Source organism: Pseudophryne corroboree, chromosome 8, assembly GCF_028390025.1.
Source record: "Pseudophryne corroboree isolate aPseCor3 chromosome 8, aPseCor3.hap2, whole genome shotgun sequence".
Classification (NCBI taxonomy): domain Eukaryota; kingdom Metazoa; phylum Chordata; class Amphibia; order Anura; family Myobatrachidae; genus Pseudophryne; species Pseudophryne corroboree.
In genome coordinates, this window is record NC_086451.1 from 240,694,245 (window position 1) to 240,711,292 (window position 17,048).

A 17,048-nucleotide genomic window follows, 5' to 3' on the forward strand; every position below is an offset into this window, starting at 1 on the left:
TGCCTCTGCCCTTACCTCTGGCGAGGAAAGAGGATCCCCGACCTCTTTTGGACTTGTGCGACCGAAAGGACTGCATCTGATAGGGTGTTGCTTTCTTTTGCTGTTGGGGAATATATGGTAAAAAATTTGATTTACCTGCTGTAGCTGTGGAAACCAGGTCCGTCAGCCCATCCCCAAACAATACATCACCCTTATAGGGTAGTACTTCCATATGTTTTTTGGAATCCGCATCAACCGTCCATTGGCGAGTCCATAAGGATCTTCTCGCTGAGATAGACATGGCATTGGCCCTAGAAGCTAGCAATCCAATGTCCCTTTGAGCATCCCTCATAAATAAGACTGCGTCTTTTATATGGGCTAGAGTTAGGAATATAGTATCCTTATCCATAGTATCAAATTGATCTGTCAGCTCATCTGTCCAAGCTGCAATTGCGCTACACACCCATGCCGACGCAATCGTCGGTCTTAACACAGCACCCGTATGAGAATAAATACCCTTTAAGGTAGTTTCTTGCCTGCGAGCTGCAGGGTCCTTAAGGGCCGCTGTGTCAGGAGACGGTAGCGCCACTTTCTTGGACAAGCGCGTCAGGGCCCTGTCCACAGTGGGGGGTGATTCCCAAATATCCCTGTCCTGCTTAGGGAAAGGGTATGCCATAAAAATTCTTTTGGGGATCTGCGGTCTCTTATCCGGAGTCTCCCAAGCTTTTCCAAAGAACTCATTTAATTCATGAGATGTGGGAAAATTAATAATCTGTTTATTTTCCTTAAACATGTGTACCCTTGTGTCGGGGACCGAGGGTTCATCCACAATATGCAACACATCCCTTATTGCCACAATCATACACTGAATGGTTTTAGTCACCCTAGGGTGCAATTTTACTTCGTCATAGTCGACACTGGAATCAGAATCCGTGTCGGTAGTAGTGTCTTGTGTTAAGGGACGCTTTTGAGACCCCGACGGGCCCTGTGAGTCGGTCCAATCTGAGGATTGACCGCGTGATGTCCCCCCCTAAACCAGCCTTATCAAGCCTTTTATGTAAAGATGCCACACTTGCATGCAACGTATGCCACATGTCCATCCAATCTGGAGTCGGCACAACCGACGGGGACACACCACTCATTTGCTCCACCTCCTCCTTGGAGAAGCCTTCCGCCTCAGATATGTCGACACACACGTACCGACACCCCACACACAGGGATTAACCTATAAGGGGACAAAACCCCAACCAGGTCCTAAGGAGAGACAGAGAAAGAGTATGCCAGCACACACCAGCGCTTAACAACACTGGAAAAAAATATATATATCCAGTTAGCGCTTTTTTATATATATTATGTCAATTCCCACTCACTGCGTCGCCAAAGTGCCCCCCCTCCTCTTTTTTCCAACCTGTGTTCAGCAGGGGAGAGACCAGGGAGCCAGCGTTTTCTTTCTCATGCAGCTTCTGTGGAGAAAATGGCGCTGGTTAGTGCTGAGGATCAAGCCCCGCCCACCCGACGGCGGGCTTCGGTCCCAGTGATTTTTCAATAAAATGGCGGGGGATCAGCGATTTACTGCCTCCGCAGTCTAATCCCACTGTATTTGTGCCAAAATGTGAGGTTTATTGCTGCCCAGGGCGCCCCCCCCCCCCCCCCCCGCGCCCTGCACCCTTCAGTGCTGCTGTGTGTGTGTGTGACTGGGAGCAATGGCGCGCTTACCTCATGAAGATCTGATGTCTTCTGCCGCCTAAGAAGTCTTCTGTCTTCTCTATCCGCATTCTACCTACGGCATCTGTGAGGAGGACGGCGGCGCGGCTCCGGGACGAACCCCAGGTGAGACCTGTGTTCCGACTCCCTCTGGAGCTAATGGTGTCCAGTAGCCTTAGAAGCAGTGCCCAACTTGACAAGCCAGCTCTGCTTCTCTCTCCTCGGTCCCACGATGCAGGGAGCCTGTTGCCAACAGGACTCCCTGAAAATCAAAAACCTAACAAAATTCTTTTTCCACAGAAAACTCTGGAGAGCTCTCTGCAGTGCACCCATTCTCCTCTGGGCACAAGATCTAACTGAGGTCTGGAGGGGGGGCATAGAGGAAGGAGCCAGTGCACACCCATAGTCAAAGTTCTTTTTAGGTGCCCTATCTCCCGCGGAGCCCGTCTATACCCCATGGTCCTTACGGAGTCCCCAGCATCCTCTAGGACGTAAGACAAAATAAAAAATAAATAAAAGACGTCCTAGGAGCTCCCCTAGCTGTGACCGGCTCCACCGGGCACATTTTCTAAACTGAATCTGGTAGGAGGGGCATAGAGGGAGGAGCCAGTCCACACTATTAAACTCTTAAAGTGCCCATGGCTCCCAAGGGACCCGTCTATACCCCATGGTACTAATGTGGACGCCAGCATCGTCTAGGACGTAAGAGAAATAGATAGATATCTCTCTATAGATATATATATATCTATCTCTCTATATAGGACCCTTACGCACTTAGCCCCTCAGGGTACAGAATATAGTAATAGCAATATGTGCTATAGGAGAATGGAATCCCACACAACAGCTACAGGCACACTCAGTCACATGTACAATGCAGAAGTTATTACATATAAACAATAAAACTGCACTGGACTAGTAAAACTACATATAAATATGTATGAGTATAGATATAACAATGCAGAGTACATACTTGATGTATATCACAGAACACTTGTACTAAATATTCAGATAGCAGTACACTTGTTCTTAACTAACACTGTCTAAAATGACATGTACAATACTTAATTGCTTGTAAATGCACAGCGCTGATGAGACAGGCGGATTTACAGAGGAGACAGAGACCTGCAGTCCCGGAGATCAGCTAGTAGTGAAGACGGTGCCAAAATCTCTGTCAGGGAGTGAGGGAGAGAGAAATGCAGCTCCAGGGCGGGAACACCAGCAGTAGATGGCGCCCTGAGCTGGGGGAGGGGCTATAGGTCAATCCCTATACTGGGCCTCACAAGGTACTATGGAGCCTATATTAAATCGATTTTAGTAAATCCGACCTATGCTCCCTGCCCTGGTGGCTATAGTGGGGTCCCTGTGTAGTACAGTGTCCACGCCAGCGGCGCGATTCCATCTCCTGGGACTGCGACCGGACCGCAATTTTTCGGCAGGTCCCACCTGAGGGACCCTCTTATCTCCTCCCTGATGTGCAGACACGCGATCCAGGAGAGCGTCAGCTGAGTGTGCCCGACGTCCGGCGCACCTCCGCTACAAGTACCTGTGAACCAGGCCGCGGCAGTATGCAGCGCTGCTGGGGGAGGTGATGGAGCCGCAGTACAGAATGTCAGAATGACATAGAAAGTGCTGCGGCACTTGGCGTCTTCTTAAAAGCTTTTTTAAGGGCTGTCTAGTGCAGCCCCCCCTGTTAATAACCTGCTATGCAGGCACCAACTTATAAACTGAGCTCCAGTGCCTGGAGGTGGGGCTATAGAAGCGGCAGTGCAATGTATCCTAGGAACAGTCAAAGCTTTAGCCTGTTGGTGCCTCGGATCAAGATCCAACTCTACACCCAGATGTTATTCCCTGTGGAATACCAGTGTACCCTGCTGCAGAAAAATAAGATATATATAAAACCATAATGATTGTGGTAACACTTTATGCATTTAAGAAGGCGGAATTTCTAGGAAAGGAGAGACTGCTATATTTGAAGAAGGAAAAAAATAAAGCAATAAAAAAGGGAAAGAACAAGGTGACATACTTGCTGGACTTGACTGTATAGAGAAGTCAGCAGTCCCTCTCTCTGCTCATCCTGTCCCTTTAGGCAGGTCAGCACTAAGGATAAAAATGGCTGCTGACTGAGAAGAGACATACTGCAAAGAGAAATAAATATACATGTAGATGCATGGCAGAAAAAGTCATTAAAATCCATATAGATGTAAGAGGGCTTTGTGCTCTGTAAAGTGATGTACATTTCTCACACATTAAGAAGATTCCCAGTATACAATAAATAAAGCCAGCACCAAATATCCAGAATGACCGCTAACATTTAGATAAATAATTGTAGTTTATTAAGAAAGTGCATTAATGATTGTCTCTAAAACTCCTCCTTCCTACTCACCTCTTCTGTTTCTGACGGTCACGTTCCTTGCGAGAAGAGGATCCTAGGTGCTGCCCCTTTTCCAGCTCCTCCCCAGCTGCCTTGAGCACGTGGCCTTGCACAGATGTTGGGAGTTTAGCAATTAAAGGAGCCACAAGCCAAACACCAGACCGCTCTAGAGCACTAATTTATAAGGAGAAAAGATCATAGGTCATTGAAATTGGCCAAACCAAGCAAAGGCTAGATACTTGACAGCTGGGTATGAGAACATATACCTGAGCACTGGCTTGGATTTTGCATTAGGGGTTGTATTGCTTGTTGGGGCATTGCTAGGAGCATTGGTAGCAGGTGCTGTACTGACATTTTCTGCAGATTGTTGAAACACTTCAATTGTAGCCTTGGCAATGTTTTCCAGCAGGGAGTTCATTTCCTGTATGAGAAACGTTTGTAAAGAAGAACAGTATAAGAAAACTAGGTGATTCATCGCGCCCTACGGGCGCTCTTTACACCATCTTATGGGGCTACGCCCCCTTGAGCCTTGCATGCCCTTGTGGTGTGCAATACTTGTATTATATGGAGTATCACCGCCAATCATAATTGTGTCAGTGGTTAAATATTGCATGGACAAACTGCGTCCGATGGTTAAGGGGTCGTAGCCCCTTGCAACGGTATAAACAGCGCATGCAGGGCCTGATGAATCACCTAGTAGGTGCTCTGGTTGGGGAGTGGTGGGAGGGGGAGGGGTAGTTGCGGGGGTGCCGCGTGTGGGGGAGGGGCGGGTGCCACGGGTAGGGGTCCAGAGACACCGCAAGTGCGCCGCGGGTGGGGAAAGGTGGGTGCAGGGGTGCATCGGGTGGGGGTTCGGAGCCACTGCGGGTGGTGGAGGGGTGCCGCAGATAGGGCTCGGAGGTACCGTGAGTGGCGAAGGGGTGGGCAATGCTTCTCCTCCTGGAAGCAGCTACGCTGCTGTCCTCTCTTTGGCAGTGGATCTCCCGGAGACTCGAACAGCAGCCAAGCAGCCAGTCACTATTGTTAGCACCGGTGTCCCAACACACTGCATTACAGGGAAGAAGATGCACTCAAACTACAGCTCCCAGCAGCCCTATAATGCAGCGCGTTGGGACACCTGCGCTAATAATAGTGACTGGCTGGCAGAACTGACTGACTCACTGGATCAATGTAAAAGGTGAGAGTGCTGTGCAGTGTCAGTGACACTGCACAGCACTGTAACCTTTTACATTGATTCAGTGTCCAGACATTGCCCTCCGCGATATCACCCACTCTATCCATTACATTAGCCATCTTGGGGCTTCCAGGCCGGCAGCCCAGGTGCTGTGTCGCGGAGTCAGGGCCGCTGGGGATCTGGGCACGGCTGTGGCGGGGAGGCACTCCTGTGGAGGCTCAGAGAGTATACGGCGCAGGGATGGCTATGAAAGCCTACCGCTATCATACACATCTATGCCGGTGGCCGCAGCAGCTTTTGTTCCACCTGCGCCACAGCTAGGGAGTGGGGATTGTTGATGCCGGAGGGTGCAAGCGGACTGGCAGCAGGACACAGGATGCTGCAGTAAAAGGATTCCCCCCCCCTATCTACAGTGCAGAGACTTGTTGCAGATGCAGTGGCATACCCCCCACCTGTACCTTTTTGGCAGGTACAGTACCTTTTATTTTTTTATGGTCTGTACCGATTTTTGGCTCTCCAAACTTACATTGAAAGTATAGGAAAGGGGGCGTGGCCACGCCACTTTACCCGTGACCACGACCCCTTTTCGAATTTGTAGCTATTTTCCTGTGTATATTGTTTGAGGGTATGTTGCTGCAGATGCAGTGGGCCTATTTTGGGGTGTGGACCTGGAGCTGCAGCTCCATCAGCCCTATTGTTAATCCTGCTCTGGGAACACACAGCAGCCAAAGGGCAGAGCCTCCCATTGGATGTAACCTGTGTGGGAGGGCGTTTCTCACCCAATTAGCTGTGGACTGGGTGTGACAGACCTGCCACTAACCAAATGAGAGCTCCCAGCCACGCCCAGCGTTATCCACACAGTCACATATCTGGGCTATTATATAGGAGATAAAACCCTCTTCCCTCCAAAACACCACAGTCTGAATCTTACTTAACACCTTGAAGGAGGAACCCACTTAGGAATGAGAACAACATAGCATGTGGACAAGACGACTAGTCGAGTGACTAACATACAGCACATTATGCTATGCGCTCTCCTGGGTGAAGGCAGCATGGAAATGCATCTTTCCCCATGCATAGGGCACGTAGAAAAATATACGTTAGGGTAAGAACTTAGCGTTGATAACGGTATTTCTTTTAAGTCCTCAGGATCCACAGGTTAACAAGGGAATATGATGAAGCAACAGCGGATTTGCACCAATCGGTCAAAGCTTTTCTGGCCTACCAGCATGCAACGGGCCCGTCCATATATCCCCGCCTCCTTGCTCAGGCAAATCAGTTATATTCCAAAGCTCAAGGAAGGAGCATCATAGATAGCCCTAATCAGGCAATAAGAACACACAAGTACACCCTTCCGTACAAGAAGGAAGAGGTTAGTGAGTAAAAGGATCCGCTAATCAGGTGCGTCAGGGTGTGATCCCTGTGGATCCTGTGGACTACGGAGAAATACAGTCATCAACGGTAAGTTCTTACCATAACGTATATTTCTCCGGCAGGGTCCACAGGATAACAATGGGATTTCCCAAAGCAATTTAGTGGTGGGGACGCTCCTGATTGGATAGGAGAATCCTTCGCCCAAATTCAGCGTCATGAGAGGCAAAGGTATCCAAGGCATAATGTCTAATGAATGTGTTAATGGAAGACCATATGGCCGGCTTACATATCTGTTCTGCTGAAGTACCACGTTGTGCTGCCCATGATGGACCTACCTTACGAGTAGAGCAGAGGTTCTCAAACTCGGTCCTCGGGGGCCCACACAGTGCATGTTTTGCAGGTCTCCTCACAGAATCGCAAGTGAAATAATTAGCTCCACCTGTGGACCTTTTAAAATGTGTCAGTGAGTAATTAATACACCTGTGCACCTGCTGGGTTACCTGCAAAACATGCACTGTGTGGGCTCCCGAGGACCGAGTTTGAGAACCTCTGGAGTAGAGTGAGCAGAGACATGAGCCGGAACAGGGAGATCAGCCTGAGAATATGCTTCTGAAATTGTCATCCAAAGCCATCTTGCCAGTGTCTGCTGATCAGCAGGCCATCCTCTCTTGTGAAATCCGTAGAGAATGAAGAGAGAATCTGTCTTTCTGATGGCACTGGTACGATCCACGTAAATCCTTAATGCATGGACCACGTCCAGCGATGCATCTCCTGCAGACAGGCCCGGTACCTGGAAAGCCGGGACTACAATTTCTTCATTAAGGTGGAATTTAGTCACCACCTTCGGAAGATACCCAGATCTAGTTCTGAGAACTGCTTTATCTGGATAAAAAAAAAAAAAAATCAGAAATGGGGAATGACATGGTAATGCCCCTAAATCTGATAGTCTTCTAGCTGATGCCATAGCCAGTAGAAAGAACTTTAGCTGTCAACCATTTAAGATCCACTTTATTAAGGGGTTCAAACGGGGCAACTTGAAGGGCTTTTAGGACTAGATTTAAGTCTGAAGGCACTGTAGGAGGAACAAAAGGAAATTTAAAGCGCAGCATTCCCTGGAAAAAGTACACACATCCTGTAAATTGTCAATTTTCTTTTGGAACATACAGTCAATGCCGACCATTGAACTCTTAGGGAAGCCACCTTCAAACCTTTATCCATTCCTGTCTGAAGGAATGCTAAGACCCTGGAAACTCTGAAAGACTTAGGGTCCATTTTCCGTTTACTGCACCAATGAATATAGGTTTGCCATATTCAGTGATAAATGCAAGCTGAGGAAGGTTTCCTTGCTCTGAGCATAGTTTGAATTACCTGTTGTGCGAATCCTCTTGACTTCAGGATACAGGTTTCAAGAGCCATGCCGTCAAAGACAGTCGATCCAGATGTCTGTGATAACAAGGACCCTGCATCTGTAGATCTGGACGTTGAGGGAGCAGAAGTGGAACATCCATCGACATCCTCTGCAGATCTGTGTACCAATGTCTTCTGGGCCAAGCCGGAGCTATTAATATCACGGCAACTTTTCCTTGCTTTATCTTTCTCACCACCCTGGGTAATAGGGTGATTGGAGGAAACATATAATCCAGATGAAAATCCCATCTCACTGACAGGGCATCCACAAAGATCGCTCTGGGATCCTTTGTTGACCCACATGCGAGTACTTTGTTGTTCAGCCGGGACGCAATGAGATCTATCTCTGGCAACCCCCACTTGTCTACTAGAGTCTAGAAGACCTCCGGGTGTAGAGCCCATTTGCTTGCCTGAATGGCGTGTCGACTGAGAAAGTCCGCTTCCCAGTTTAGGACTCCTGGAACGAACACTGCGGACAAGGCTGGATGATGAAATTCTACCCACTTTAGTATGTGGCTTACCAGCTTTTCGGCTGCGAGTTCCTCCCTGATGGTTGAGGTACGCTACTGCCGTCGCATTGTCCGAGCGGATCTGGACTGGTTTTCCTCGAAGAATGTCCTTTGCCTGAATCAGTGCCATGTATATGGCCCGAATGTTCCAATATATTTATTAGCAGGCAATTTTCTTCCTTGGTCCATTGCCCCTGAAAACACAACCTTCCTGACACTGCTCCCCAGCCCTGGAGACTGGCGTCTGTCGTCAGAATTTCCCAATCTGATATCCAAAACGGTCTTCCCTTGTCCAGATGGGATGTCTGTAGCCACCAGGCTAATGACCTTCTTACTTCTATCGTAAGAACCATAGTCTGTGTTTTTATCATCTGATGCAACCCATTCCATATGGCAAGAATCAGACGCTGCAGAGGCCTCAAGTGGAATTGTGCATACTCCACCATGTCGAATGTTGACACCATCAAACCCATCCCGCGCATTGCTGCGTGAATGGATACCTTTTGACTGTGTAACAAGTCCTGAATCCTTGACTGAACCTTGGATATCTTGTTCAGAGGTAAAATTACTCTCTGAAGACTTGAATCCAGTACAGCCTCCAAGTGAGTCATCCGTTGTGACCGAACCAGAGACGATTTTGCCCAATTTATGAGCCACCTGTGGTTTTGCAGACACGTTATTGTCTGTTGCAGAAGACATAGTAGCAATTCCTGCGTCCGTGCCAGGATTAAAAGATTGTCGAGGTATGGAAATATTCTTATCCCCTGCTGGCGGAGGTAAGCTGCCATTACCACCATAATCTTGGTAAATACGCTGGGAGCTGTGGCTAACCCAAAAGGTAGGGCCTGGAACTGAAAATGCTTTTGGAGGATAGAGAAACTGAGATAGCACTGATGGGACAGTGCTATAGGAACAAGTAGGTAAGCATCCTGTATATCCAGGGATACCATATAATCCCCTGACTCCATGGCCAAAATGATGGAACGTAACGTCTCCATGTGAAACCGAGGAACCCAAATGTATTTGTTCAGTAATTTGAGATTAAAAATGGGCCGAAATGACCCCTTCGGCTTCTGAACTAAAAACAGGTTGGAGTAAAAACCCTATCCTCGTTGTGCAGGAGGAACTGGAATGACTACTCCTGAGTGAAGCGATTTCTGAACTGCCTTTAACAAAGCCTGGCCTTCGTCTCTACCCGAGATGGGCTGGTACAAAAAAACCTTTGAGGAGGGTGCATCTTGAAGGCAAAAAGCATAACCTAGAGATACCGCTTCCTGCACCCAAGCATCTGTTGTAGACTGCTGCCAGATCTGTGCAAACTGAAGAAGTCGGCCCCCCACCCTGGGGTCCCCCAGGTGGAGGCCTGCACCATCAGGCTGATGGCTTATCTGTTTTCCCAACCGATCTTCTGGTAGCCCAATGCTTCTTAGTCTTACCAGACTTGTTGTATTTGGGGCTGCTTGCCATCTCTATTTCCTTGAGACCGAAAGGTCCGAAAAGCCGGAACTTTAGGTTTGGAATTGTATGTGGAAGGAAACTTGACCTTCTTGGAGTCTGCTTCTGACTCCGGAATATTTGTCAATTTAAAGAATTGACAGATATTCTGGAGTCAGAAGCAGACTCCAAGAAGGTCAAGTTTCCTTCCACATACAATTCCAAACCTGAAGTTCCGGCTTTTCGGCCCCAAAAAGAATATCTCCAGAAAAAGGGCAAAGATTCCAAAAACCTTCTTAGATTCTGAATCAGCTTTCCACATACGTAGCCAAACTTCTCTGCGAGCAGCTATTGCTGAAGCTGATGCCCTGGAGGCAATAGTACCCATATCCAATGCTGCTGCTTCTAAGAACATTGCAGCCTGTTTTATATAAGCTATATGGGATTTTTACTCTCTAGAAGCTATTGAAAAATTCCCCTCCAATGCAACAGCCCAGACAGCCACTGCCTTTGCCATCCAAGCTGAAGCCATGGCTGGCCTCATGACTGCCCCAGAAAGGGAAAAAATGTTTTTTAGAAAACCATCCACTCTTCTATCCGTGACATGATTTAATGATGTTGAAGGCAAAGGTAATGTAGATTTTCGCACTAATCGAATTACATGTGTATCTACTTTAGGAGTCACCTCCCTTTTTAAACAATCCCCAGCTGGAACAGGATAATTGGAATTCTATTTCTTAGGAATTCTAAACTTCTTACTGGGCATAGCCCAAGCCTCTTCCAGAATTTCCGTCAGCTGATCTGACCCTGGAAACTCAGTCTTAACTGTTTTGGGACGTTTAAACACAGGTGCCTTGGTTTTCAACACAGGCTCTCCTGAATCCTCTAAGGACAGAATGGCTTTCATTGCTTTAATTAACTTAGCTATATCCACTGAGCTGAGACCTTCCTCCTCCCCTTCGTATGCCAAAGTAGAATTTATTGAGCTTTCATCTTCTGATGAATCTGAATCATGTGTAGCCTGTGAGGGTGAAAATTTACTTACCACTGTCTTATCAGCTTGTTTCTTTTGAGAGGCTGCTGCTGGAAATGATACACATAGGTGGGGAGCTGCATGTAAGTGTTAATAGTGTAACCTATCCCTGGTACAGGAGTTGGAGGAATTATCCGTTCAGCTATACTGGATAAAGTCTGTGCAAACATAGCCCAAGGTGGATCCATCTGCACCTGAATCTGCCTTGTATTTTTCATTAACACCTGGTGAAAGCTAAAACAATTTGCACACAAACCATCCTGAACCAGATCCTGAGAGGATAACACAGCTTTGCAAGACAAACATGATATGAGTGTTGGTGTTGCTGTGAGAGTACCTTCCTCACCTTTACTGCTCTTAGACATGATAATAATCAACACTTCCACAGTGTACTACACAATTTGTGACTGTAATCACTTTAAACTTCTTAAAGTGACATACAAACCGACCCTACCCATGGACCAGCATTGAGGATCGGAATATACAAACCGACCGAGATATAGTAAAGTCAGCAATCACACTAGCAGTCAGTCACATGTTATACATTAGTATAATAAGCAATATGAGCATATCAACTACATTTTAAGTATGTAGGAGAACATATTACTGCATCATGTTTAAACAGATCTAACTTATTCAGACGCAAATGCGAAAGAAACAACAGTAAATGTATACAGACTCATATGCAATAGGCACTTATCTAACTATTTGTACTCAAAAGGGTAGAGACTTAGTGCTGTATTACCAGTACTCCGTAGAGTGGGATACAGGGAGTCCTCGCTTCCAGGACCGATCAATACCTTAGCGAACGCGGAGTGGATCCAGACGCCACTAGTGTACACTGCCGCTCCATGAACCTATAGTGAACACAGACGCTCAGTGAACACCGACGCACCAGTCACACAGCCGCCTATGCTGCAACTGGGTCCCCATCGTGTACAGCATCTGAGATGGAAGCGGGAAACAGTTCATGGCGGGAGACACGGAGGAAACTGATCATGAACCGAGGTGAGGGGCGACCAGGAGAGCGTCTGACTCCCCACTGCTGACATCAACCCTAGGGATCGCGGCCTCATACTATTCCTGGAGCCTCTGATCCCTAAGGCCTAGCGCTGATGCACCCGTGGTGGCAGCCGCGTCAGCGACTGTTTGGTAGTCTCCTCCCAAAACAGTGCGGCTGTGTCCATATTCCCCTACTAAGCAGAACCGATGCCTTACCTTCTCCCCGTGCTCCGGTCACAGCCTGGTAACGTCTGCTGGACCTGCTAGTATATCTGACACAGATGCCTGCCAAAACAGCACTGTACTCGTGGGTAAGTGTTGTCGCCACCCGGCGGAGTCTCGTTGGAGCGACTCTTTCTATCTTTCTAAGGTACGTATAAGACGCTGTTTAGAAAGATCACTCAAGAAAAAAATAGTAAGACTATAAAAATAAAATAAGAAAGCTTAGGTATGCTAAAAGCCAGCAGCCCTCTGACCATGGTGCGGCTCCTGCCGCACATGTATGGATGGGCCTGTTGCATGCTGGGAGGCCGGAAAAGCTTTGACCGATTGGTGCAAATCCGCTGTTGCTTCATCATATCCCATTGATATCCTGTGGATAACCTGTGGACCATGCCGGAGAAAAATTTATTTTACACAAAGCACACTGAAGTATTTTGCACAAATTCATTTAAAAACCAACACAAACTCGCACACCATGACCTGAGAAGAGCAAGGTTCTGCATTAGGGGGTTATTCAGAGGCAGATGCAGGTGCTTGCATCTATATGTTAATGCTGCAGCAGATGGGCATGCCCATAAGACACATACCGGCAATGGGGCAAATCTGCTGATGTGTGTTAAGAGACATAGCAATGTGTGATAGATGCACTATTGGTGAACCATCGGCAACAGGTGCAGCATGTCTGAGCGACCATGGCCACCGGTGTCAGTGGAACTGCGTCTTTACATACAGTTGTCGACCCTGAAATGCCTCTGCCTGTTAACCTCTGCTACCATTATGAAATGTCCATCGAAAATGTCATGGATCTCCTTACAATTTCGACATGCGTCCCTCGACGGTAACCATCAGGACATATGTGCAGAGGGAACACATCAAATACTTGTGCCCAATGCTTTCCATGTGAATGACTCAGTCACCCCAACGTAACATAGTAACTAAGGTTGAAAAAAGACAATTGTCCATCGAGTTCAACCTATTTGTGGTCTCCTATGCAGTCTTATTATAGGATTAGTTATTTTTATGTTAGGACTAGTTAAATTAACTATAATGCATGCCTACGCACCATAACCCTGAATATCTTTAGCAAATAGGAATTTATCTAACCCATTCTTAAAGGTGTTGACTGAGTCCGCAGTTACTACTCTCTCAGGCAGGGAATTCTAAACACGTATTGTCCTTACTGTGAAAAAACCTTTTCGCCTCAATGTGCGGAAACTCCTCTCCTCTAACCTAAGCGAGTGACCATGTGTTCTCTGTGCTGATCTTATAGAAAACAGGTTCCTCCCAAGCTCTGTGTATTGACCCCTTATATATTTGTAGATGTTGATCATGTCCTCTCTTAGTCTCCTCTTTTCCAATGTAAACATGCCTAGCCTTGCAAGCCTTTCCTCGTATTCCAGCGTCTCCATGCCCTTGATTAGTTTGGTCGCCCGCCTCTGAACCTTTTCTAGCTCCAGGATATCCTTTTTGTAATATGGTGCCTAAAATTGTACACAGTATTCAAGATGTGGCCTCACTAGTGATTTATATAAGGGGAGTATAATACTCTCGAACCTTGCATCAAATCCCCGTTTTATGCATGCTAATTTCTTATTAGCCTTCTTTGCTGCACTCCTACTTTGGGTACTGCTGCTTAATTTGTTATCTATGTGAACCCCTAAATCTTTTTTCCAGTACAGAATCCCCTAATATTACCCCATTTAGTATGTAGGTGTAATTTTTGGTCTTGCCCCCACAGTGCATTACCTTACACTTGTCTGTGTTGAATCTCATTCTCCATTTTGCTGCCCATGCTTCCAGTTTAGTTAAGTTGTTCTGAAGAGACTCCGCATCCCCCTCCGTATTTATAACCTTACACAATTTGGTATCGTCTGTGAAAATTGACACCATGCTCTCTAGACCTACTGTTAGGTCATTGATGAAAATGTTGAACAAAAGTGGTCCAAGTACAGACCCTTGTGGTACATCACTTAGTACTTTGGTCCAATTTGAAAATGATCCATTGACCACAACACGCTGCTCCCTATTATCTAACCAATTACTGACCCAAATGCATATTGTGCTCCCTAGCCCTATTTCTTGTAGCTTATAGATACGACACATGTGTGGTACAGTGTCGAAAGCTTTGGCAAAGTCTAAAAAGATTATATCCACCTCCTTACCCTGATCCAGGTTCGCACTTACTGTTTCATAGAAGCCAAGTAAGTTGGTCTGACATGATCTGTCCTTCACAAATCCATGTTGGTTCCTTTTAATGACCTTATTTGCTTCAAGGAACTTTTGAATACTGTCCCTTAGAATACCTTCCAATACTTTCCCCACTATAGATGTAAGACTAACTGGTCTATAATTACCTGATTCAGCTTTGCTCCCCTTTTTAAATATTGGCACTACCTCCGCTATATGCCAGTCCTTGGGAGCCATACCCGATTTAACCGAATCCATGAAGATCAAAAATAGAGGTCTTGCTAGTTCAGCGTGCAGCTCCATAAGAACCCTCGGGTGAATTCCATCGGGACCAGGTGACTTATTAATCTTTAACTTTTTTTAATCAGTCACAGACTACCTCCTCACTCAAATAAGCATTTAGCAGTGGGACATTATCTTTGTTGAGATTTTGTGTTAGACCCAGCATTTGGTCCTCTCTGGTAAATACCGTTGAAAAAAACACTTGTTTAGTTTGTTTGCTACGTCATTATAATTTTTGATTAAGACTCCCCTCTTGCCCTTTAAAGGACCTATACTCTCCTTCTTTAGTCTCTTACTGCTGATGTACTTAAAAAAAAATTTGGGATTCGCTTTGCTTTCCTGCTACTAGTCTTTCAATTTCTACTTTAGCCGCTCTTATACCTTTTTTGCATATTTTGTTACAGTCCTTATAGTGCTGAAATGACTCCGCATCCCCCTCAGATTTGTATTTTTTAAATGCTCGTTTTTTTTGTCCATTAATTCCTTTATATTTTTGTTAAACCACATTGGTTTGGGATTTTTATTCCTTTTTTTGCTGCTGGTGGGAATAAATTTACGAGTATTATTAATTAGCAGTGATTTTAATACATCCCATTTCTCTGTAGTATTTTTTCCTTGAAACAGAATTTCCCATTCAATGTCCCTTAACGCTTCCTTCATCATGTCAAAGTTGGCTTTGTTAAAGTTTAGAGTCCTAGTTGAGCCAATATAGGACTGCTTATGAAAACTGATATTGAATGAGACCATATTGTGGTCGGTTACCTATGGGCTCTCCTAGTTCAATATTTGATACCAATTCCCCATTGTTAGTTAATACCAGGTCTAAGATTGCATTGTACCTAGTTGGTTCCTCGATTAATTGAACTAAGTAATTATCATTTAGCATGTTTAAAAACATATTGCCCCTAGCTGTATCACATGAATTGCTTTTCCAGTTTATCTCGGGATAGTTAAAGTCTCCCATCACTACTATATCTCCTACTCCTGCTGCTCTTTCAATTTGGTTCAGTAACAATTTCTCGACAGACACATTAACACCAGGTGGTCTGTAGCATAACCCCAATAATAACTTCTTTATTCCTTTACCCCCGCATGCAAATTCTACCCATAACGTCTCAATAGTATTTACAGTCCCTTCTTGAAAATCTTCCCATATAACAGGTTTTAGAAATGGCTTTACGTAAAGACATGCCTCTCCACCCCGTTTATTTAGTCTGTCTCTCCTGTACAGCGTGTAACCCTCTAGATTGACTGTCCGATCGTGAGATTCGTCCCACCACGATTCAGTAATGCTGCGAGGATTTCTAGTTACCCCTTTTTACCTGTAAGGCTTCTAGCATTTACATACATACATACAATTGAGATATGTATTTCCCCTTATGGTAGGAACATCGTAATTCTGACCCGTTATCGTCGTTGGATACTGTTATTCTAAAACCCTTTTTAGTTCCCAAACCATATAACTACCCTTGCCGTATGCTCTATTCCCCCCCCCCCCCCCCCCCATTTTGTTCACTATCGCTACCCCTGCTATTCTTACTGAATGACCCGTAATTTCTTCCTAAACTCTCCCACCAGGCACCTAGTTTAGAATCTCCTCCAACCTTCTAACCATCCTTCCCCCCAGCACCGCTGCCCCCTCCTCATTCAGATGCAATCCATCACGACAAAAAAGATGGCGCCTAACTGAGAAGTCCGCATAGTGTTCTAGGTACATAAACCCTTCTTTCCTGCACCAATCCCTAAGCCACACATTTACCTCCCTAATCTCCCTCTGTCTCCCTGGGCTAGCAATGTTTACTACTTAAAACTTCTGAGGCTTTTCAAGGACACACACACTCACTCTAAAATGCACCACAAACACATTACCACACATTGGCTCAATCCTCTTACATTACTGGTGGTCTGTTTGATCATCAGTTGCAGTTCCAGTGCTGACTGACGCATCGTCCACTGATCCAGGCTCTGTCGAGTGGAAACAATAAACCAATGGTGGAAATTATTAAAACAAAGATAAAGGGTTATTTTTAATTTTTTTTATTTTACATCCGAACACCTTTTTCCTTTAAGTGCCAACTTTGTTACACAATCTAATCCCCTAATTCACAAAAAAATAATATAAGCCATTGCAGAGGGTTTGTAAAAACCATGTTCCAAAAACTTTCATGAGTCTAACAACAAATGTCTGCAAAAAAATAAAGTCTGGACAAATTTTTCATCTTTTCTGCTGATACACTTCTCTACTGATGCCCTAATCTGAGAATGTTTTTGACTAGTACACAATATAAGCAGTCAAAATTGTAAGGTACGGGATGGTTCAAAATCCTGTGCTTATGGTAGTGCGTGAAAGGGTGTTGGCAAAACACTATT

At 45.7% G+C, this 17,048-nt stretch overlaps 1 protein-coding gene across 3 annotated transcripts in view; it reads right to left on the reverse strand.

The window, feature by feature from the left end:
- The window catches only part of MED12 (mediator complex subunit 12), a 272,752-nt gene that overhangs the window by 20,566 nt on the left and 235,138 nt on the right, over positions 1-17,048 (reverse strand). For all 3 annotated transcript variants that reach the window (XM_063937138.1, XM_063937137.1, XM_063937136.1), the window contains exons 28-31: positions 16,572-16,643; positions 4,321-4,475; positions 4,067-4,228; positions 3,707-3,818 (exon numbers count right to left, since the gene is read on the reverse strand). In XM_063937138.1, coding sequence (XP_063793208.1) covers positions 3,707-3,818; positions 4,067-4,228; positions 4,321-4,475; positions 16,572-16,643 — 501 coding nt within the window. The remainder of the gene's footprint in view (positions 1-3,706; positions 3,819-4,066; positions 4,229-4,320; positions 4,476-16,571; positions 16,644-17,048) is intronic.